Below are 24,124 nucleotides of genomic sequence, written 5' to 3'. Positions count from 1 at the left end.
GTGGGTTTCTGTGTGTGTGTGTGTGTGTGTGTGTGTGTGTGTGTGTGTGTGTGTGTGTGTGTGTGTGTGTGTGTGTGTGTGTGTGTGTGTGTGTGTGTGTGTGTGTGTGTGTTGGTGTGTGTGTGTGCGTGTCGGAGGATGGTAAACAGCCTCTTGCCCTCTCCTCCTCCACCTCCTCCTCCTCCTCCTCCTCCTCCCTATCCGCCCTCCCCAGCTTGCTACCACTTTGTTTGTTAGTTTAGGTCTGCTTTTAATGGGGGTGTTGATACGTCTGTCCATATGCTTTGTTTTCCCGTGCCGGAAATTAACACCAGCCAGAGCAGTGCAACGCAGTGTTCAGCTCCTACTGTACAGAGTCACGATGTGAGGAATCGAAATTGTTTTCAGTGCGCCGACTCATACACAGATTTATAAACCAGGTCTGTGTTCAATAATATATCAGTATTGAGACAACACAATTGTTACCATGCTTCTTTCCGGGGGGATCAAATCACTGACAAATAGAGCGTTCATTCAAATATAGCGCGGCTACGCATGTCTGCCAAGAGAGCAGTTTGATAAAACTGCAAATCAAAGTGGGCCCATGATCGAGGGAACCACTTACACAACCCCCTTCTCTCCCCTCTTCATCTTTCCTGCTTGGAAGAGACCAGATGATAATAACGTAGAACTTGAAGCTCCAGTGAGCACTGTTGACCCCTCTCCTCCACCCACCACCACCACCAGCACCACCAGCACCAGCGCCCACCCCCTCCACACCCACAGGCTTTGAAAGGTCCTCTGCCGGGCTTATGGCTCATGCCTGTGGTATGACGATGGATTCTCCATATAAACGCCAGCCTGGATAATGGGGTGTTTCAAATATTGCTCACCAAAAGACAGTTGCTACCAAAATGACAGCAGCTCTATTTATTTTGGTCAGGGAGCTAAGGGCTCTTATTGTGGAGATAATCGCATCCCCTTCTCTCTCCTTCGGCTTCCTCCGAAGGAACTTCTTTCACTCTTTCTGTTTTTATTATATTTCTATTTCATTTATTCTTTCTTTCTTTCCTTCTATTTGTATTTATTCCCTTCGTTCTTTTGCTCTTTCTACTTTTCATTATTCCTTCATTAACTTTCGCTCCGTGAAGAAGTGTTCCGTGGAGAAGTAGGCTCCACAGCTAAAGCGCAGCCGTTACTCGGAAATATGACCACCAACAGTTTGCTTTGAATCCTCTTAGGAAAGCACTGGTGTTCATCGATGTATTCAGAGCCTTCAACTCAGAGGATCAATATCCGCTGGGTCAGGAGAGGAGGAAGCAGAAAAGTGCTCCATAGCACGCCAAACAGAGGCCAGGGATAGCTGAAACAAGGCATGTGTCATTTGTGACTGAGACCGCAGTGGTGCGACCATAACTGTTGTTGGCCTGTGGATACCCAGGGCCTGGCCAAGTCAATGACAGGTTGATGTGTCTTTCCTATTCACCCATGTTTCCCTCACATGTTCATACTTCATCATCACACCACAGTGCAGTTTGAAACTTCCAGAGATCCACTTTATCTTTTTTTTTTGCGTGAGTTTAAGTCAGATGAAATAGGTTGCATATGCAACCATCCTGGGACATACAATTTCTCCAACTCATGATGCTGGAGAGCTTTCCTTGTGAAATATACAATCACACATGGAGGCATGTCCCCCACTTCATTATGGGGGAACATGGAGGAGGAGGAGAGGGGGGGCCAGGAAAGAGCAGAGCTCCGAGGAGGTCACAGTGCTCTTGAGGCCCTCGGAGCAGCTACTGTGTCGGCCCCTACAGAGCCGGGCCCTATTAAATGAAGATTAGGGCCCGGTCGGCCCCCGTCACAACACGCTGCAGCGTGAGCCACGCATAATCACTCCGACAGAGAGGCAGCCAATTAGTGGCTCTCTCCCTGTCCTGGGAAAACGCTTCTCACACCACTCCCGCTGGCGGGACCTGATCCGGATTGTCCACGATATTACCTCGGATGCCAAGGATCATGGGTAATCTCCGGCCCCCATTCCATTCCAGCAGAAATCAGGAGAAGGCGGGGAAGGGGCTTGTCATCCACAAATCAAATCAGCTGCAGGGGCCTTAACAAAAAAAGCTCTAGAAAACCCTCAAAGAGCGCATGGGAAGCATTAATCGGAAGGGTTAAATACCAAATATACAAAAAAGGAGAAAAAAAAGGATGAAATGGAAGCGATGCGATGGTCTGTTGCGGAGTGCTAGTTTAGAGAGTTTAGAGTTTAGAGCAGTGGCACGAGTACAGCACGAGGGCAGTTCTCTCCGGTGGTTTGGCTTGGACGAGCTGAGCCATGATTGCCGCTGTTGAAACTTAAGGAGAATTCTTCACGGCGGGAGGATGGGGTTTAGCAGAGTCAGATGAAAGTGTCTGGATGTCTGGATGAAAAAAAAGAAAAGAACACTGGCCTGATGTCCATATCAAAAATGTGTCCAGAAAACGTGCATGGATGTGCGTTGTCCAAACACAAGACAGGCCTGCGGGGTCGTGCCGTTTTGTGCAACTTTTACACTCAAACGCTCGCAAGAGAGCGACATAGAGATCGTGCAACAGTGGCAATAAACACTTGTGTCTCTTGTGTACAAGCAGACAAAATCTCTTCTATAAAAAAATTCCCCTCTAAGACCAAGTCCATCAGACACTCGAGCAAGGGGGGGGGGGGGATGGTTGTGCCTCCTCCAGAGAGGATTTGAAGCAATCAACGTCCTCTGCACATTGTTTCACAGGAGCAGATGGCTGCCAGACGCTAAGGGCCAGAGGGTGCACGGCGCAGTGGGTTCACCGCAGAACCATACTTACTTCTTAGCCGTCCTGGCCCGCTGCCTGATGGTCAGCCCTTCCTCCGGCTCTCACACACCCCATCCCCCAGAGAGCTGGGCTCAATCTGGTCTCACTCTGCCCTGGCTACAGGTGGTCCCTGGTACACACATGCAGGCCTAATGAGACATCGTTGTATATCGCCGTGTTGCTAGATATTCTCAATGGTCTGACTGGATGGCAAACACACGCGTGAGAAGAAAGAACCCCTCCAACCAATACAGACGTAAACATACCGACGCGCACACGCACACAGACACAGTAATTATGAGGTATCAATGGTGGCGGGGGTCAAGTGCTTTGGGACGGCGGCGGAGACGGATAAGTGTAGTATTAATGATGAGATGAAGGACCCTGGCCTTAGATGAGCCCTACAGCAGAGCGGGTTACTCTGGTTACACAAATGGGCGATCGATAGTCCCGCAACGGCTCCGGGATCTCTCCCAGCACAGGTACATAATACAATGACCAAGGATAATGATTTGACTTTATACTCTCTCTCTCTCTCTCTCTCTCTCTCTCTCTCTCTCTCTCTCTCTCTCTCTCTCTCTCTCTCTCTCTCTCTCTCTCTCTCTCTCTCTCTCTCTCTCTCTCTCTCTCTCTCTCTCTCTCTCTTATTTATTGTTCTATCTCCCTCCCTCTAGTTATTCTCTGGAATTTTCTTCTGCTCCCCATGTCTGGTTTCTCTTTCGTTCTCCATATGGTTACCATGGCACCCTGGATTGTTTACCAGTTCTGTTAATTTCCTAGACAAAAAGACAAGCGAGAGTCACCGAAAAGTCATGTCTGCTCCCTACAACAGACGCTTGTGTGAAGAATCTGAAAGCCGATTTACAACCGGTCGAAAATTAGTTTGCATTGGACCTTACGCTCGCAACATGTCCCAAATCTGGGATTACAGTAAGTAGGTGTTTTGAGAGCTTTAACATTTGAAGTCGATTACACAACATCTAATATCGCTGACATCGTAGAACCAGCAGTTTTTCATTTGTTTTGGTTTTGGTCGTGAAAGTGTGTGAGAGGGAACAAAAATATGAAAAAAAAATATGAAGACAGAGAGACAAAGATTAAGCGAGAGAGTGCGAGAGAGAGAGAGAGAGAGAGGGAGAGAGAGAGAGTGAGAGAGAGAGAGAGAGAGACAGACAGACAGACAGACAGACAGACAGACAGACAGACAGACAGACAGACAGACAGAGAGACATGGAGAAAGCGCGAGGGAGAGAAAGAGAGAAAGGAGAGAGAGAGAGAAAGGAGAGAGAGAGGGAGAGAGAGAGAGAGAGGGGGGGAATACAAATGTATGACTATGGGAAAGAGACAAAATAGACTGACAGGAGAGATGATGTGAGATAAAATCATCAGCCAGACCTACAAAAGAACATATAATTGAACAGTGGAGATCTTCTCTTGCGCTTGGACTTATCTGTTTGTAAATTAACCAAATCCTATTGATTGACAGGAGCTGCAGAGAGAAACCTCAGAGGTAACGACTTAATAACATCAATATTAGGTAGGCTTAGCGCAGACAGCTTTCCGTCCTCAAGGCTGAAACTGAATCTAAACAAAGGGCAGGCCAGCTCAAATTGGCACCTTCGCTAACAAGGACAATATAAACAACTTCCTTATTCCATGAGTGGCCGAGGTGGTGAGGTTTTTTTGGCGGGGCAGAAACAACATCTTCAGGATATCGGTACTTCGTATCCAGGTTAAGAAGAGCCAAACGGTCCCAGCAGTGGGCTCAAGAACAATATCAACCGCGTTCATGCCGGACAGCGTGTTGCACGGAACAAATCAGACATGGTCTTTGAGGATACTGGCGCTCAATATCCTGGATCCCCGTACCTCATACCGATACTTGATACGCGTTAAGAGTAACGAAAGAGTCCCAGTGGTGGGACCGGCGATATACACAGCGTTCCTGCCGGACGATGTGTAGCACGGAACGCATCAGACACGGTCTGTGTGGCTCACAATGTTTATCGCAAAGAATGCTTCGCCTCTTGACATGATCTGGGCTTAGCATCCTCTCCTCCTTTATGTTGTGCCCGGGGATTAGCTCCTGGCAGACAGACAGGGCAGGGCAGATAGATCACTGATTCTGTCCGTATGCATCGGGGGAGGAGGGGGTTAAGCCGAGAGACGCGGCCCCATACAGGACGTCCCGTTGTCGTTTTAATACAAAGAAACGCACAGTGTTTAGTGCACATGGGGTTAGGGTTGGTTGACTTGCCATAAATAGTCCATAGTGGCCCCTGCCCCCTCCACACTGCCCCTACTCCCCTCTCTACTTCCTGTCTGTATTTAATCTAAAGCGTCTTTATGGTCTGCAGTTACATAATCCAATGTTTATCTTTAATACTGGTGTCTGGTGTCAGACCGAAATTTACCATACAAATGTGAAAGGTCATGCCTTAGAGTCTTTCTACTCATAGATGCAAACTTTGGGGTCGCTTTTAAGATGTTTCTTTATCACATAACACTTTGGCTCCAACACTTTGGCTCCAATTCCCTATGATTGCCTCATAGGGAATTCCTGCATAACAAGCCGCTTCTTCGGACACACAATCAACACGGTGTCCGTCCGGATCACTGACACCTGAATACCAAGTAGGCCTCTGCTGCCTCTCCTCCCTGTCGGGTCTCTATTTGTTATTGCACACCGGCAGAGATTATTTTTACAACGTCGGTTGCTCTGACTTTCATTGTAAATGAGCTGGAACGATGGGGTGCTTCACTTAGCTCTCTCAGCCTTGCGTTCCCACTCAACCTCAACGGCTCACATTTATTATAGCCTATTTATTTGAACAGTCGAGTGTACCATTTCACGGGCTTTTGCCGCTCCGGGATTCCGGTCTCACCGGGGCTTAACAGTGCAGTGCCACGGTCTGAAATGTACCTTTATTAAATAGGCCGCAACAACGCACAGGTCTAAAGAGACTTAAAACGGTGATGGCCACACATGCAGTCAGACACTTTAACGCACATGTTTTAATCGTTCAAATGAGTGTCCTGGTACTCTGGACCACACATAACTCAGCCGTGCAAACAGTTAAAAAGACAGAAGCACAGAAAAACGCTATCGTCGCGTCGGCAGCGAAACGGAGAAGAGCGAAAAAAGAACTCAGGGATGCCGTTGTTGTTGTTTTTGTTGTTCTTTAAATCACACTGCGACACAACGGTTTCCGACTGCATCTCCATTCCACCTACACATCAATCAATCGTAATTGTAAAGGCGTACGGACGGATTCCCGTCAATGACAACCGACTGAAAATGACCGGATGGCGGCTGCAATGCAAGATTTATATTGGGAATTCAGAAAAATACGAGGTTATTTAATGTATATAAAGGGGTCAGGCCAAGGCAAAGGAAGAGGTGGGCGTCAAGTGGGACCGCTGGTCTAGGTGGGGGAGAATTTTCCTCCAAAACAGGACAGGGTTCAGGGAAATAAATGTGCTGTAGAATCGCAGTTTCCAGCCCAGAAAGCCCTGCGTCTCTTGTTATGGCTGAAACACGAGAAGCCATCGTGGTTTACTTCAAGCTATTTACTCTTACCGCTCCACTAAAGTGACACTTAGATTTGACACCAAAATGTGACTGTAATATTCTTTCCTCTTAAGCAAGGCAGAATTGTTTTGTTTTTTTGTCTCAGAGCTGGAATAACTGCTTTCTAAATTGAAAAAATATATATTTAAACAGTAGGTCAGTCCTAATCCACAGTTTATGAGAGACGTAAAAGCATTATTAAGGGAAAAAACATTTCACGTTAAGGAGCACTGGAGTGTGAATCGAGACGTGTTTGGATGAGCTGGAAAAAAAAATACGTATTACCTTATGAAAAAAAATATTTCCTTAGCTGTATTTACACAAAAAATATTTCCAGATTTGACTTCTCATTTAATGGCTGACATACATGCTGTGTGCACCGCAAATAACTTTCAAATTGACGAGAGGAAACAGAGACTGCCATTGAGGAAACCTGCAGTCCCTACTTTGAAGAATTCCACTGAGGAGGGAGAAGAGATGAGAGGAGGGAGAAAAATTCACCCTAAAAAAAAGCTGGCTTGAATTGGCCCGCCATGGAAAAATACTGATATTTGATGCATATATAAAAACTGAGTGCACCTCTAACCTACACTTAAAAAAAAAAGATGCTTGAAAAGGTTTCAGGGACACTTGGGTGTTATCTTTTTTGTTGTTTCCATCATTTCTGTATTTCTTTCTGTGTGTGTGGGAGTCTGTGACAGGGATGGGGGGAAGTGCATGTGTGATTACACAAGACAGGTGGTTGCCTGACAGACTTCATTACTCCCTAGAGATAAGTAGGCTGGTTTCTTCAGCACTATCCACTAGAGCACCATAACCTTTAAAGAGCGACCGTTTGGCTGCATTAACGATATATCTGTGTGTGTATGTGTGTGTGAAATGGGAAGGGGCGTCGCTGTGTGTATGTGAGTGTGTGTATGGGTGTGCGTGTGTGCATCTGTGTGGCTGTGTGTCTGTGTGTATGTGTCTTTGTGTGTGTGTGTATGAGTATGTTCCTGTGTCTGTTTGTCTTTTTGATGTGGCTGGCGGTTTGTCTGTGATTGTGTGTGTCTGTGTGTGTGTGTGTGTGTGTGTGGGACTGGGGGTTTGTCTGTGAGTTTGTTTATGTGTGTGTATCTGTGTGTGTGTTTGTGTGTCGGGGGGGGGGTTATATGATTGTCAAAACTCTTATTGCGTACCTCTACTGCAGTGCCTGGGGGCCATTTTGCACCTCCTGGACTCGGCGATGGTGGGACAGGGTATCGTGTCCTTGGGCGGCTTCTTCACGATATGCCGCGTCCGGGTCTCCAGACCCCACTTAAAGCCACACGTTTTGTTTCCCCTTCTGCAGGATCCCCACTCACTCCACTGGCCCACCTCACAACCCTCTGAGAGAGACACACATTGAGAGACAGAGAGAGAGAGAGAGAGAGAGAGAGAGAGAGAGAGAGAGAGAGAGAGAGAGAGAGAGAGAGAGAGAGAGAGAGAGAGAGAGAGAGAGAGAGAGAGAGAGAGAGCAAGAGAGAGCAAGAGAGAGAGAGAGAGAGAGAGAGAGAGAGAGAGAGAGACACAGCGAGAGAGAGACAGCGAGAGAGAGAGAGAGAGAGAGAGAGAGAGAGAGAGAGAGAAAGAGAGAGAGAGAATGAAAGAGAGAGAGAGAATGAAAGAGAGAGAGAGAATGAAAGAGAATATTATAGAGAATGAGAGAGAAACAGAAATAATTTATCAATATATATATATATATATACATAGAAAGAGTGAGAGTGAGAGAGAGCGAGAGAAACAAAGAGAGAGAGATTTGGTGAGGGAATGAGAGAGAAAGAGAGGGCCAGACATAATGAGTGAGATAGTGACAGACAGAGAAGACAACAGAGAGACAGAGGTAGATAGGGACAGTGAAGAGATAGAAAGAGAGACAGGAAAGAAACAGGCCAGTGCCTTGAAACCCCAGCAAAGTGAGCGTTGTGTTGTGTACTGGGGGGGTGGTAGGTTTCGAGAGAACTATGGGTCAAACTTTACTACAGAGGCCAAGGAACTTTACCACAGGGGCGCTTAAACAGCATGTTGTGTGGTCCATTCTGTTATTGGGACACAAACAAGGATGTCCTTCTAGTCATTCTCCACAGGTTTAACCCTGAGTGTATGCCAAGGAGCTCAACAACACAGATTTCATCTATATTACTATATATGCTGTATATGACTCTCTTTCTGTCTCTTTATCTCACTCTTTACGTCTGTCTGTCTTTCTCTTTCTCTCTCACTATCTTTCTCTTTCTTTCTTTATTTCTCTCTCTCTACTTTCTCTCTCTCTCTCCTTTCTCTCTCTTTTTCTCCCTCGCTCTTTCTCCATGTCTCTCTGTCTGTCTGTCTGTCTGTCTGTCTGTCTGTCTGTCTGTCTGTCTCTCTATCTCTCTATCTCTCTTTCTCTGTCCGTCTCTATACATACACATGTTTTGTGCTCCATTCAGACGGTTCCACCTACCTCCACACTCCATGGTCTCCTCTATGGGGGCGAAGCCCTCCGGGCACTTGTCAAAGCAGTGCCCTTTGTGTAGGTAGAACCCTGACTTGCACTTGGTGCAGAAGTCTTTGCTGAAACAGGACTCGCAGTTGTCGATCCTGCACCCTGGGGAAAGAGTTGGGGGGGGGGGTTCGGGGAGGAGGGGGGAGAGAGGGGGAGAGAGGAGGGAGAGCGAATCAGTACACAGCACTCATCTGGAGTTGATCGAGGGGGGGATGCAGAGGGGTTTTGGGGGAAAAGGGGGGGTTCTTGAAAGGATTATACCGTCTGTTTCTTTCCCTGAAACACGGTGAGGAAAAAATAAGGAAAGAAGAGAAGAAAGAAGGTTTCGGAAAGCTGTTGATGCCCTGCGAATCATCCCTTCTGTGAAGCTGTGTTGTGTTTCTGCAAACATGTTGCCCCGGAGGTGTTTGGTCCTCCGTCTGACCGTGCATCCTGTAAGTGTTGGCGGGCAGCGGAAGGGGAACAGCATGAAGGTGCACCAGGCAGACGCTGGGGAAGCACTACCTCATGCTGACCTCGTTCAGACCAAGCCGTTGCCGCCGCCGTTCACTTCCAAGGAAAAGTCTGCTCCAGGAACGCCGGGGGTTCTCTCGTTCTCAGAGTATGATGTTCTCCAACTGGGAGACTCCCCCCCTCCCCCCGGTGACCTGGGGTCTGTTGGTGCTCCTTAGACACTGTTCTGTGTCTCTGTCGCGCTCTCTCTCTCTCTCTCTCTCTCTCTCTCTCTCTCTCTCTCTCTCTCTCTCTCTCTCTCTCTCTCTCTCTCTCTCTCTCTCTCTCTCTCTCTCTCTCTCTCTCTCTCTCTCTCTCTCTCTCTCAAACTCTCTCTCTCAAACTCTCTCTCTCAAACTCTCTCCCTCAAACTCTCTCCCTCTCACACATATACACTCACTATATCTTCCTCTACGGCTACAGCTCCAATGCCTGTGTGTGTTTCGAGACGTTGATGGTTGTGATTACTCAAAGTGTTACAACAAACAATTACTGCTGTAATGGTACAGAATTTGAATGGCATTCTATTTGTGTAACATTAGTAGAGAGTTTAGAAGGAACCATATATACAGTAGTTTATGGGTGGTTTGACTGGAGCCACAAGCCTGGATTTACACAGCCTCCTTCCCACAGCATCTTATCAGCTTCTGGGAGCAGGGCATCCCATAGTAATTCAGTGTGGCTGTCAGCCATAAATATGTTTGCATGTGTGTGGTTTTGCTCACTTCCATGTGAGTGTATATATGAGTGTGAATGTGTGTGTGTGTGCGCGTGTGTGTGTGTGTGTGTGTGTGTGTGTGTGTGTGTGTGTGTGTGTGTGTGTGTGTGTGTGTGTGTGTGTGTGTGTGTGTGTGTGTGTGTGTGTGTGTGTGTGTGTGTGTGTGTGTGTGTGTGTCTGTGTCTGTGTGTGTGCGTGTGTGTGTGTGTGCGCATACACAAGTTAAGAGAGGGTGATTGATTGTGGGAGCCCAGAATGCCTCCCCCCCCCCTCCTCCCCTCCCCGCTGACATTAAGCCCCTCTCCTCTCCCCTCCACCACCTCTCTCCTCCCCTCCACTTCTTCCCTCCCCAACGACCCCCATCCCCTCACCTCCAGCCCACCCCTCCACCTCTCCACCTCCCCCCTCCCCTTCTCTCCCACGACACGCCCTGCCACACCGCACGACCGGCGGCGTATCGCGGGAGGGACAGGAGGGCCGGCCGGATGTGTCACCAAGCCACTCTCTCTGCAAATAGCACGTCAGCCGGGGCCAAATTACAAGAACCCACACCGCTGAGGCCGCGTGCTGGCCCACATGATTAAAAAGAAGCCTCCCGGGGGCTGACTAATTTATGATGACGCTCCCCGGAAGGAGGCCCTCCGATAGGCTCCCAGTGTCGGACAGCAGTGAGGTGTCACCTTCGGTTTACCACCGTCGCCTTGCCTATGAGGATGGTTGGGAGCATGACGCCAGGTAGGGCACAGGTCTGGTGTGGTGGGGATAGCCCATAGTGTTGGGAGGGAGGGGTGTCTGCTTCTTCTCGCAGGGTGAAAACCGACAACAGCGTCGACAATCACAGCAGCATCACTAACGTATGGCCTGGAGGTGTCTCTGTGGCTACTGTGGGGTTGCTGGTTCTTTCCCGGGTCCCAGGGCTGAGCCTGCTTTCTGTGACCCTTGAAGAGCCCTGGGAAGGCAATGTTATCACCATCACGCCCCTTAATTACACCATCCCAGAGCTAACCGTCGGGCCTCCACCTCCTCCTCCTCCTCCTCCTTCTCTTTGACATTCCACATAAACGATGGGGTCCCGTCCCCGCCTTACTTTTAACCCTAAAATATGGCCTCAGCCCACTCTGGTCTCACGCTCGCTCCAACCAGTCTAAACAAACGTTTTGGCGTGCACGCGCATGCACACACATGCAAACACATGGACACACACACACACACAGACACAGACACACACACACACACACACACACACACACACACACACACACACACACACACACACACACACACACACACACACACACACACACACACACACACACACAATCACACAAGCATGTACACACACCAGCCAGGACCCACAGGCTCATTAACACACAAACCCACACCTAGAGCTGGTCCCATTTGTAGCACAGCATTCTGTGTTTACCGTATACAGAAGCCAAAGCAATGCACAACAACATAAAGAAGTAGTTTTGGCATAGCAACACTATGTTAAAAGTTTAAGCCTGACTGATTCCAAGTATGTATATCATATTGTTGTACTGGGGAGCCTGCCAGTGGGATGATGCTGATTAAAATGCAGAGTTTGCCAAGAAATATTAGCGCTTAAACAACAAGGCAGGTTTTGAATTCCGCCGAATAGCAATAATAATACTATTAAGAAATGTATACCATGTTCATACACACAAGAGGCACATTCATATTTACACACACCGTCACGGCTTGGCTCCAACATATCCCCCGCGCTTATCTTGTTTTCCGATAAACAAGGATTTGCTTGTAGGATCACACAGCGCCGTGAGGATTTTTGGCGTGGAATGCACCCGACGCAACAAGACGGGGGAGGGGAGCCCACACAACGACAGGGTCTGCTCCGTCGCCCGGACGTCCCGCCACTCCCGCCTCTTCTTCGCCTTCTCCTTTGTTCCTCTGGGAAACCAGATCACTGGATCCGGGATCGCTTTTGATGCACGTCAAGCCCCGATGCAGGGAGCAGGGGCCAATAAATCACAGCACTAATTCGAATGCACAGGCAGCCTTTTACCCTTCACACTTCTCACGCCTGTCACCACCTCCGCAACATTTAGTCCCTGAACTCAAAGAGAAACGGGGGAGGAAGGAGCCGCAGAATGAGAACATCTGGCAGTACTCTTAGCCATTGGTTTGTTGTGCAATTTCCAGGTCCTGTCAATAAATATTACCTATCCCGTCGTGATGAAGACTGTGAACACTACCATTTGATTCGTACTATGAACACAAGATGACAGAGGCGTGGGGCTGCACAACGGGTGTGTGCTCGTTATTGGTCTGGCTCCGGTGAGGGGACGGGGTTGGTTGGAGTAACAAGGATGCTTTGGGGAGGCAAGGTTCCTGGGTCAAAAGTCATCAAAAGAGAAGACAAGGGTCTGGACTGATCACCAGTGCAGAGATACAGCAGTAGCAACGGATTATCTTGGATGGGGTGGCTGGGCGTTGGGTTAGGCAACATGACAGATGGAACTGTGAACAGATCTGTGAAACCTACAACTGGTGGAAGTTCCCCTCCGAAAGCTCATCCAACCACCCAGGCAGCCGACCCCAAAGGCCCCTCCATGATACCGTCTCCACCTCTGCAGCCTTATGAAGCAACCTCAAGTGGACAGGAAGAGGCAAAAGGGGAGCGGGTTCACATCTTGCCTGGGATTAACCTCTGGACCACCTCTAAAGGCTGCATAAGGTGCCTCTGGGAGACTAATGAGCGATAATGAGGTCATCAGATCCAACCCAAGGCCCTGTGTTCCTGGGACTTAAACGCATTACTGCCATTATCCGCCCGTCCGGCTCTGCGCTCAAGTAATATGATGAAGAGAGAAATTCATATTCGAGAGAAACGCTCTGGCCTCACAGAGTAAACAACCTGGGTCCAGCGCTCCGAGAGGCCTCTGTATGCAGCACTCTGCCCGTATCACCCACGGAGATATTGAACCTATTGATTGTTTTTTACCTCAACGTTTGAATCAGAGGTTTCTCATGGCTGGTGCAATTGGAGCTCAGAGATGATTGTCTCAAGTGTGTCACTCGTCATCTCCTTGAGCTCACTTGGCTGTAGCCTAACCCACCAATTTTATGGTGGGGGACACTCCAGAAGGCTTTTCCCCTGGCCAAACTCAAAACACTTCTTATTCAGCAGCCTGCCAGGACCCCCGTGTAATCATCTCTTTATAATCTATTTACATAGAATTCATGCATGAGGAAGAATGCAAGATCATTTCTCTGAAAATAGATGATTATCGCCATCACTGCGGACAGGATCTGCAACGATATCAGCGCTGAAACGGCACGCATGTCAAACGCTGCAATGTCCTCTGGAACACTAAGCAGAGCTGATGTGGAGCAGCAGTGAGTGTCCGTGCTGAAAGAAGAGAGAAGCCCTGGCAGGGTGAGAGAGGAAAAGGAACCCTGGCTTTTCCATCTCCCTGAGCTGCGACGCACCAGAAAGAAAAAAAAAGGCAGCGGAGTCAAACAGCACTGACCCATTCTCCTGACCCCGGGTCAATGGCTGACATGGAAACCCTGTCTTCTGCTCAGTGCCACCCAGCTGTGACGTGGGGAGGAAACGGGGGGGGGGGGAGAATGGCAAGAAGCTCTCATGGCAAAGGTTGAGAGCTGCCATGTTCCTTCCAGTCGCTCCCCGTGCTGTGCTTTCTTTCCATGTGGGCACTTCTCCATGCTGGCTGGCGAGAACCCAGGACAGGCAGGGGAGGGGGGGGGGGGGGGGGGGGGGGGGGGGGGGGGGGGGGGGAGGTGGGGGGTGGGCAGGGATGTTCACGTCAATCAGCATCTTCCAGAGCAAGATCCAAGATGACAGGTGTGTCAACGGTCCTCACAGCCTATTGAGTCCAAGGAACACAAGCGACTGGATGCCCGTAACCTGCTCCTGTATGCACAGAGCCAGTGGAGCGCACACACACACACACACACACACACACACACACACACACACACACACACACGCACACGCACACGCACACGCACACGCACACGCACACGCACACACACTCACACACAGTTTAACACACATACAACCACAAACATACACACACACACTCACTTTCATGTACACAGCCCAACACACACACACAGTCCAATACACATATCCGCACATTATCACACATTTACAAACGCATAAACGTTCAAAGTCCAACACACACATTGGTTGAACGCAGACTATCCACTCACACTGAGGTCTGAACAATTACCCACTGTTTTAAAGGGAAAAAAAATGAATCTTATTCAGTGTCTGGTAGCGATGCCTGGGAGCTAGTTTGGTGTGTCTATTGTATTGTCTGGCAAATATATGAGTGTGGTTAGTAAAGCTGTGATGATTAAATGTCCCTGGGTACAGCTCAAAGGCCAAAAGCAACTGGTCTTTTTTTGTTGGTTAGAATGTGCAATGGAAATACCCACAAGCCCGGAGTTAGGAAGAGAGAGTGGGGAGGGAGAGAGGAAGGTTGAGAGGGAGATTAATGCCAGGACTGCCAACTAAGCCCATGGTATTACAGTGTAGTTCCTCTACAGAGCCCTGGTACGCCATTTGGCTGCAGCTCTTAATGTGTGGCTTGTGTCCATGTCCAACTCAACAGATTCCCATGATGCACTTTAAATATGAAGGATGTTGGACAAGGTGTATTCAATCAAGAGGACACTTCCACACTTAATTGGATGTGACAAAACCCAAACACAACAATAGTATTTATGTACACTGAGACTATAAAATCGAAATCACAATTATGCATTATATGAAATCACCCTCCACAAGAGTAGTGGCACATTAGCTGGTACTGGGTGAGCTGTGATGTTTGAACCATAGTTGTAGGGTACTGGCAACCTCAGGTCATGATCGACTTGCTTTTCCATGCTGGTTGGCAAGAGGCACCAGTGGGAATTCTGTGTGCTCTCAAACAAGCTGGAGAAGGCTGTGTAAAACAAAGCCGGTGTGGAACACTTACAGACATGTTGCTCCGCCGCTGTTACTATGTATTTATATGTCATGGGCGGTGGTGTTCCCTTGTTCGCAGAACAAGGGGTGGGAAACGTTCTTCCAGCTAGACTCCCATTTCAACCTCCCAGGAAGAGTATTAAAGTGTTCTGCTGTCATCATCTTATTTTCACATTTAAGACAGAGCTTTTGGCTTATAATGGACTTAAGGGGTAGTGACAGAATTATGTGTTACAACAACTGCATCCAATGCAGAAAGATTGCCCTGCATTAAACCGAAAATGTTTTTTTATAGTGTTTATAAAGAGACTTAATGCATTGTGGCTGACGGCCACAATGCATAAATAATGATGCCCTGATCTAGCAAGCTAATAGGTACCAATGCAATGGATAGGTCTATGTGTAAATCCTGGCTTACGGATTCTGTCAAACCACCCATAAACTGCTGAAACTAGCCCCTGACTGGTGAACCACCAGAGTTCAGAAATTATGCAAGGGAACGAGGATAGCATGGAGGCCAACTGCCTCATCTGTAAGAGGGCACTTAACATCTTGCTCTGCACCAGATCTCAGCCATTCGAGTGTAGCCGTCCACAGGCCTTCGATACATGATGCTTTGTGACCTGAACTGGGGCCTAAATGCATGCTTTTCACACAGCCAATCGTACAATTGTAACAGATGTGGGTGGTCATTGTTCTTCACATGCACCACACCAGAACAAATTCGGGCTATATAAAAAAAGAGTTTTGTCCCAGCTCTGTAACACAGGTTGGATTTTCTCTAAAGGGGAGGCCAAGTTCTCCTGGTATTCTGAAGGCACAGTGGTGGAATGTGTGTAAGTATCGCACTTGGCTCTTGAGCCTGTTTTACTTTACTCCGGCAGTTCATAAAACATTCTTGGACGAGATAAGATCACACAGACCAACTTTTGGTGTAATAATATGCAGCTGCCTCTTGTCTGATATCATATCCTGGATTTCAATGTCCACTATAGGAGACACTTCAGTGCTTTGTTCCAGGCTTCTTTAGGAAATGAAGCATAGCCAACCAGCCATCCTTCTGGTAGGTCTATTGAGGTCGTGGTAACCATTTGTAAACCCCTCCTTGGGCCCCAACCACACCTTATGCTCTCAAACAGCTTGGGGGTGGCTATTTTGTTATTGTTATCAATGGGAACCAAGCCTTTTGAGAGATGCTTTTGATTTGCTGATCGTATTTTTGAGAGATAAAACTATTCAAATCCAGAAATAAAGCGCCCAATGCCATGGTAGGTGTATGTTACGATGTTATATGGTTGCTTTTAAACAGTAAAAAGGTGCAGCTCTTATTTTTTCTCTTTACTTCAACAAGAAAGGAAGTTCAGTGCAACCTTTTTTTTTATTGCTAAAGTTTTCTGTGAACGACCCTTCACTGACCATCAAAATCCAGCCCAACAGAATATTTGCCTATTCTCAATGGATGGATAGGGAATGGCATACGGGGAACTTTGAAGATCAAAGATCAAATTAAAGATGAAATGGCCTGCAAGCAACATGGGTTGAACATGAAATGGATGGCAGAGAACAGAGGTCATATTGAAAAAGGCATTTAGAGAGTGACAGCTGTCATGGCTTAGCACATTGAATTAGGCATTTCTCTGAGATCTGATAAAAGATTTTAGATTACATCAGTGCACATCAGGATTATTTAAAATCAAAATGTAAGAAAGAAGGTGGTCAGAAAGGTGGCCTCACATAAAGAAAAAGACTATACCAAAGAACTAGATGTCTTTCTCTTCCATTTTTTTCAGATTTCTAAAAGTAGTGTAAAATGATATCAGGGCCCTATGATTGTGTCTGGATAGCTGGGAGCATTGTGAACGACATGTATGTGTGACCAGACACAAAGAGTAAGTGTTGCCAGGCGGGCATGAGCTGGATGTCAAGATAATTCATTAGAAGCCTGTACTTTGCGTGTTTGGTTTTTCCTAAGTGGTCAACATGCAATCTCTATCTGCAACACTGGACTGCCGACGGTGGGCTATTTGCATGCGGGTCAGGCGTGATTGGTTAACCAGAAGACGGGGGCTTTCTGCTGTGGTTCGGGGCATTCCTGCACTACTGGACCTAAAGGTCCTGATATTCTCCTCTTGGGGGTGTCTTTCAGCATGTCTGTCAGAAGCTTGGCACATGGAACCAAAGCGAGTCCATGTTTCTCTCAGTTTTCACATGAAACACTCAGCCAACACCTCAGGGCTGCGGAGAAAACCCATAAAGGCAGTGGGTCTGGGGCCAGACTCAGAGTTACAATAAGGTTATGCGATCGAGGATGATACGTTCAGAGGAGAGGGAGACGTTTCATTAATTGGATTTCAGAGTTAGTGAGAGTTTTCCTATTGCATTTTTTTTACCCTAACCCTAACCCTGCGAGTGAATGAAAGCATGGTCCGGTCCATGTTATGAAACCAAAACCTTGAATAGGAGCATCCGGGTGACAAAATATCTACCACACGGCATAACAAGCCAATGGTCGAAAGAGTGCCACGGTTATATGGTGGATTGTTTCTGTCTTTTCATCCGCTTACTTTGATTGAGTTACTCATGTTATTTCATAACAAGCAGATCCTGTCTTTTAAATTCCAGTTATTCTTTATTTGGAATGGGTTTGGAACGTGTGTGTGTGCTTGCTTGCGTGCATGCAGGGATGCGTGTGTGTGTGTCGAATGGTGATATAAAAGCAAAATGCCTTCTTTACAATGACGGGAGAAAAGCCAAATCCCGCAACGATGCAGTGCTTGCCGTTGATTTATGACCGACACAGTCATTCACACCGTAGTAAACTGCTCGATGCGGTTTCTGGCTCTGGCGCTGTATGTTTCGAAGAAGAGCAGAAGAGATATCTGCTCTGATGAACAATCGGTGTTAAAAGACTCTCATGAGGCTCATGCTAGGAAAAAGGCCCGCTGCCCCTGTCCACCTGTGTGGATGGATCAGCCATCACAAATCGGGATGGGGGGGGGCATGTGTATCTCTTCCAGAGAAGCAGCATGTGGGGGCTTTGATTGAAGTCCATCTGATGGGGGAAGGCGGGAGTGGGGTATAGGGGGTTAGAGGGGTTTGTGTGTGTAGGGGGGAGGGGTGGGGTGGGGGGGAGTTTCAGAGAAAGTCATACAGGTCGTTTCCACAGAAGGAAGGGGTAGGGGGTTTGGGGGGGAAGCCGATGGGGGCGACTTACTGGAGCACATGTTGATCTCAGGGCTGCGCATGCCGTAGTACCCGGACGGGCAGTCGTGGAGGCACTCGCCGTATTGCCTCATGCGCTCCCTCCGCAGGAACAGGAAGAGCTTGGGCTGGCAGCTCACGCAGCCGTTGTCCCGGGAGCACACCGAGCAGCCTTTACACACTGGGTAGGCTCCATTACTAGCTGCAAGACACACACACACACACACACACACACACACACACACACACACACACACACACACACACACACACACACACACACACACACACACACACACACACACACACACACACACACACACACACACACACACAGGGGGAGAGATTAAACAAAGAAAGTTAGAGGGGTCAGCAGTGTTTCATATAAATATATAGCAAGTATCATGGTGCACATCCAAATAAAGCATTGTTCAACAGGAGTTGTGAAGTAGCCTTGTGTTCGAGGCTACCACACACTGGCGTCTGTTAATGTAATAAGCCGGGTTCTTCTGGAGCTGTGACCGGCTGACCTGCCGATCAACCTTTCCATAAATGGTAAGACCATTTCATGAACTCAAATCTACCCGGAGTAAAAGGACTCTACACTGATGGCTACTGATGTGAACGATCACATCGGTAACCATACAGCCTAATCCATAGTAAATACGTAAATACATTTGTGTAACCACTGGTTACCCTCTCAATGAATGGACACTAATTGGTCCTGAATGCAAATACAGTACTAATTCTGGTCAGAAGCAGTCTCCCCGCCAATTGTGTTGAGACAGCCGACGAAAGCCTTGCTCACCGCAGTGGCTCTGGCCGTGGCTCAAGCTGCTAACAGAAGACAAGGCAGCCAGTTAATAAATAGAAGCCAGTCCACTCCCCAAATAGTGACTTTCAGTGTGAACTGCTAAGGGTCCCATTCACAAGAAAAAGTCCTTGGGCGAATGTAATACCTCTCAAATGAGGTTGAGAGAGAGAGAGAGAGAGAGAGAGAGAGAGAGAGAGAGAGAGAGAGAGAGAGAGAGAGAGAGAGAGAGAGAGAGAGAGAGAGAGAGAGAGAGAGAGAGAGAGAGAGAGAGAGAGAGAGAGAGAGAGAGAGAGAGAGAGAGAGAGAGAGAGAGAGAGAGTCAATATCCTTCCAAGCCAAGTTTGAAATAACACACGCACCACGTAGGCGACACACCACCATGCTTAATAAAACACCACAGGGCTAGCCGGACAGGCCGTGGGAGACCGAGCGAAGCATAGCCTTGCGTACTGGCTACTGATGCACGTATAACGTTTCACCCAACAGCTTTGCTCAGACTTAAAGACAGCACTAAGTAGGCCCAGTGTGAGCATTGGCACGTAATAACGGGGGACATCCGTGCAGAGAAGGCAAAGGCTGACTTCTGCTACTCCGGTTGAATGTTGGGAGTCTTGTGTACGGAGGAGGGCACGGTGTACCTGCCAAACTGCACAAAGGCGGTGGGAGGAGGCCGGGATGGATGAGGCGCTATAGCACAGTATCTTCGATGTCCTTTGGGGTTGTGGCTCAAACACACACTTCATAGATCATGGCTAACGGGATGGGCTTAGCCTTCTCCCAGAACACAGCTCAGTCGAACATTGATCTCGCTCCCATTCAGACAAGCATTAATAAACCTATTATAATAACACAAGGGATCGGATGTCCTTATTCTCTGGTGGGAGATTGCATCTGGTTTTGCTTCAGGGGCATTATTGCAAGACATAAACAGGCGTGCACATGTTTCCTTTCCTGTTTTCAATGCTTCAATGTTGCCATGCTCTCCAACCTAAATGCTGATCGTTTGCCTTATGTAGGGAATAGAGATTTGAATAACTGGTTCAGTAGATCCTTAAAAACCTATCGATTCCCAGCTGCTTTTGTAAAAAAAAAAAGTTTAAAACAAAACAATACCTTCCCAAGAACAATTTTGCAATGCTATCCTTATTATACTTTTTTTCCACAGTCTTCCACAGTCAAGTTTCTGTATCTAGGGGATTTTGAAAGCTTTCTATTTCATTTTAGTATTTGGGTTGGATCCTTTCATTCACTGACAAACATTGGCTCTAATATTGTCAGTCAAATTTAGAGAACACAGGCATGAGCTTCTGAGGGCATCTTTACAATTGTAGAAAAAACAAATCATACCAAAACATGCTACGGCTCACTGGCCTATCAGTCAATGAGGGAAATTACAGTCATCTCTCGCCCACAAATCCCTGTCGCTCTCAGTTTGACTTTGTCAATCATTGGTCTCTCCAGTTCCTAATCCTAATCAACACTGCGACAGAGGCCAATGGCTATAAAGGTTTCTCTTTAAACAGCTGATTCAACATCCTATGTTGAATCAGTTGACTACTCCTTGACCACGATGTGAAAATAAAAGGAAGTGCTGTTTAGGAGGGAAAACTGAAATCAGGTTCTTCTCCTGATCCACATCATGTGCTCACCGTGCGGTTCACATGGCGAGGATTGGAGTGTGTATCTTTATATCTGAGTATATTTTCTCAAGTTCAACCACAGGTATGTGAGGGACAGGAGAGGGAGTTTTTCAGAAGGAATCCACATCAACGTCTGGAGAAGCTCTGTTTAAGCAGCACGTCTTACGGTGAGTACCCCATTAAGGCACTTGGTTCAGCTTCCCCTGACATCAATCTCTTTCCTGCCAGAATTCTTCGCCAGCTTTGTCAATAATGAAAATACATTTGATTTGAATCACTGTCAAAGTGGGCACCGAGTGTGTTTAGCAAAGATTTATCTGTCATATTTCTAGACTGGCATTGTATCTACCTGGATAATATAAACTAGGGCAATGGGAATAGGAAGGTCATTGTTGCTGTGATTCGCATTCGATCTGTTGTTGTTGTTGTTGTTGTATAACTCTTCATCTCAGGGAAAGTGGAATCACATTGTGTCAGGGGGGAGTTTCTAACTGTTTACAGCTATGGTTCATGACAAACAAGGTAGATCTGGAGGTTAATTGTAAAGTTATGTAAATCGAATGTTCTTTAAAGTTCCTTCTGTGAAAAAATATTTTTGACTTATCCACCATTTACCTCATCACATCCCCCTTTGGTTTATGCATCTCATGGAGAAAACTCCCTACAAATGATGATCAAACAAAGGATACAGTTTCATCCACAGAATATATTACAGAACAACCCATCATCTCTACAATTCCTAACTTCTGACGCTCCCTGCCCATCCCCAGCTCAAGTGTTGTGTTTACAAAGAACAGAGTCCACTTGAAAATCCCTGCAGAAGACACAAAGTTAGAGACAACCCCTTACTGTGGGAGCCGGAGAAACAAGCAAAATCGGTTGGTTATTTTTCCTAAATGATATGGGCTGTGACATTTCTTGAGGGAAGAAGAAAGCCTGACACATATGCACACAACTCCCGCACAGGAACCACACGAAGAATCCCACCAAGACACAGGCATATCATCTTTCTCAAACCAACAAATAATCTGCTTTGCTCGTTTGAGGGTGCTTATGGTATGCACATACCTCGGAAACATGATGGGACAAATTACGTAAACCTACTTTGTAAGCGTTGTTCTCTCTGTGCCACATCTTGAGGTAATGCATACATGCATATTTTCTCTCTGAATAATTTTTGTTGAGAACCATGATGAGAAACTCGTACAGCAAGCTTTGTAGCACAGGGCCCTACATTTAGCACTCTATCATTTAAAATAACCGAGCCACTTGATAGCCGCACAGGTTTCTGTTAGCGTTGCACAGGATAGTTTTATTATTTTAAACAAAAACCCGGCTGCAGTCTAAGCGCCTGCTCACACATAAATCCAAGATCTTTGGGTATCATTTTTGCAGTACCTGCAGTCCACCAATGACTTCATTACTCCCAGACTTTAATATAAATATTACACAAAATAACAATTGTACTATCCAAAAGATACATGGAGTCCATTTTTGGTGTGGTCAGGTGAAGCCGTGGTCATTCCATTCATGCAGAACGCTCATGAGTCATGGAGGGGAAGGGTTTTTGGCGTGAGTAAGTTTCATTCACCAGGCGGCCGCGGCAATGGTGGGAGCTGGAGGATTGAACACGGCCCGATTAGGGTCACAAAGAGATCCAGCAGCAAGCCTCTCTGTCTCAGGTATGTTTTTTATGGCTGTAAAGCAAGTGTGACAAGCTTCTTTTTCGGCTGCCAAATTCTGAATCTATGGAGCGCTTACTCCCACAGCCGACCAGCACTCCTGGTACACTCACCTACTGTTTCCCATTAAACCCTATCAAAGTAGGGTTCCTACCCAACTCCTGATCATGGAAAACTGGACCTGCTGAAAAACGCTGCTCCTTTGTCACTTGATTGTCAAACCAACCAAACAACCTCAAAGGGTTTCCACAGTTATGAATTTGGTTCCGAAAGTTTTTTTTTACTCATGGATATTGTTTTTAATTGGTTCAACACAGTCCCTTGCCCTGTAATGCCCATAACAATAACAGGTTGGTCTTTCACATTACATTTGTTTAATGGGGTCCGATTGGTTTACACAATAAAACAAAGCACAAGTTGATCAGAGTTCCACTCACTTTGATTAATCCTCCTTTAAAAAAACGCCTTTTCTAAGATGCTCTGTGTTGAGAAACCACACATGTCTTTATTAATTTGCTCGGATGGCAGAGAAATCGGAGTAGCAACAAGCCATTTGTCCAAAAAGGCTTGCGGTGGTATCATGGTGTGGCAGAGAATTGGTGGGACAGAGGCCGGGTGATTCCAAGAACACAATCGTCTCTATTCTAGCATATCTCCGCCATTTCTCGGAGGGGCCCTGGTATGTAAATCTAATAACACCGGCCACGGATGGTGAGTAACACCACTGTCCATTGTTTTAAGAAGCACTTACAGTCAGCCTGAGTACACTGGTACTCTGGAGTATTTTACAAATAAAACAGTTTTCAGCTTGAATACATAACAGATTGGCATCTTTCGACACAAACCTGCTTAACAAATGAAACTGCATGCGATGAAATTACACAGTCACAGCAGGACATGGTTATTCGGTGTGGCCGGCACCGAAGAATCATGAGACCGATTTTATGGGGAAGAAAAGCACTGCTTCCCCCCCACTTATATCCTGTCTGATAAAGCAGATATTAATACCCCCCCCTTCCAACAAAGAAAGTGGAGATTGCATCAGAGAAGTGGAGTCAAAGTCTCAGCAGAGCCAGTGTAACAGCAGCCACCAGCAGCCTAGCCTCTGTTCGAACTTTGGGACACCAGCTCCCTGGATCCCAGCTCAAACCACTCAACCCTCCAGGCTTACGCACCACCGCTGGAACAGGCCAAGAAACAAACTCTGTGCGGGGGAAAAAAACTAAAAAGCACATCCATCCGTCCAGGGTTCTCTAGTTCCCCCAGTAGGTGGTCACCCTTTTTTGTTCCAGCGAATTAAAGCTTGTAACATAAAAAACGTATATCTGAACCATTCTTCTTTAGCCATTCTTCCTTTTAGCTGGGGCCTGGGTTTGGGTGAGGAAGTCACACCTAGCTTAAAAATGCGAGTGCAAAAGGTGGCGTGTTTGAGTCAAATTAGCCTTCTCATTTAGCAGAACGATATGTGGGAGTTGCCTCCAACCCGACTCTACTCCGGCTTACCTTTACAGATCTTTCTGTAATCATATGTTTATAATTTAGGCCCTTCCTGCTTCTGATACTGATTGTGCAGCCACGGTCTGAGCAAACACATTCACTGTCTGATGTATTACCTCGGCCAGTTGTGATAGTGTGTATCAACAACCACATGAGACAAAACAGAAAGTGTGCAGAGATCTGAACCATGACAGAGTGTAATAGGCAGATGCCATTCACA

At 47.0% G+C, this 24,124-nt stretch overlaps 1 protein-coding gene across 3 annotated transcripts in view; it reads right to left on the bottom strand.

Moving 5' to 3' along the window:
• The window catches only part of rspo2 (R-spondin 2), a 79,248-nt gene that overhangs the window by 11,416 nt on the left and 43,708 nt on the right, over positions 1-24,124 (bottom strand). For all 3 annotated transcript variants that reach the window (XM_056601710.1, XM_056601708.1, XM_056601709.1), the window contains 3 exons: positions 18,285-18,473; positions 8,844-8,987; positions 7,561-7,749 (listed from right to left, as the gene is read on the bottom strand). In XM_056601710.1, the coding sequence (XP_056457685.1) occupies positions 7,561-7,749; positions 8,844-8,987; positions 18,285-18,473 (522 nt within the window). The remainder of the gene's footprint in view (positions 1-7,560; positions 7,750-8,843; positions 8,988-18,284; positions 18,474-24,124) is intronic.

This window comes from Gadus chalcogrammus, chromosome 11 (genome assembly GCF_026213295.1).
Source record: "Gadus chalcogrammus isolate NIFS_2021 chromosome 11, NIFS_Gcha_1.0, whole genome shotgun sequence".
In the NCBI taxonomy this organism is placed as follows: Eukaryota; Metazoa; Chordata; class Actinopteri; order Gadiformes; family Gadidae; genus Gadus; species Gadus chalcogrammus.
This window is presented reverse-complemented; position numbering and strand designations above follow the sequence as displayed.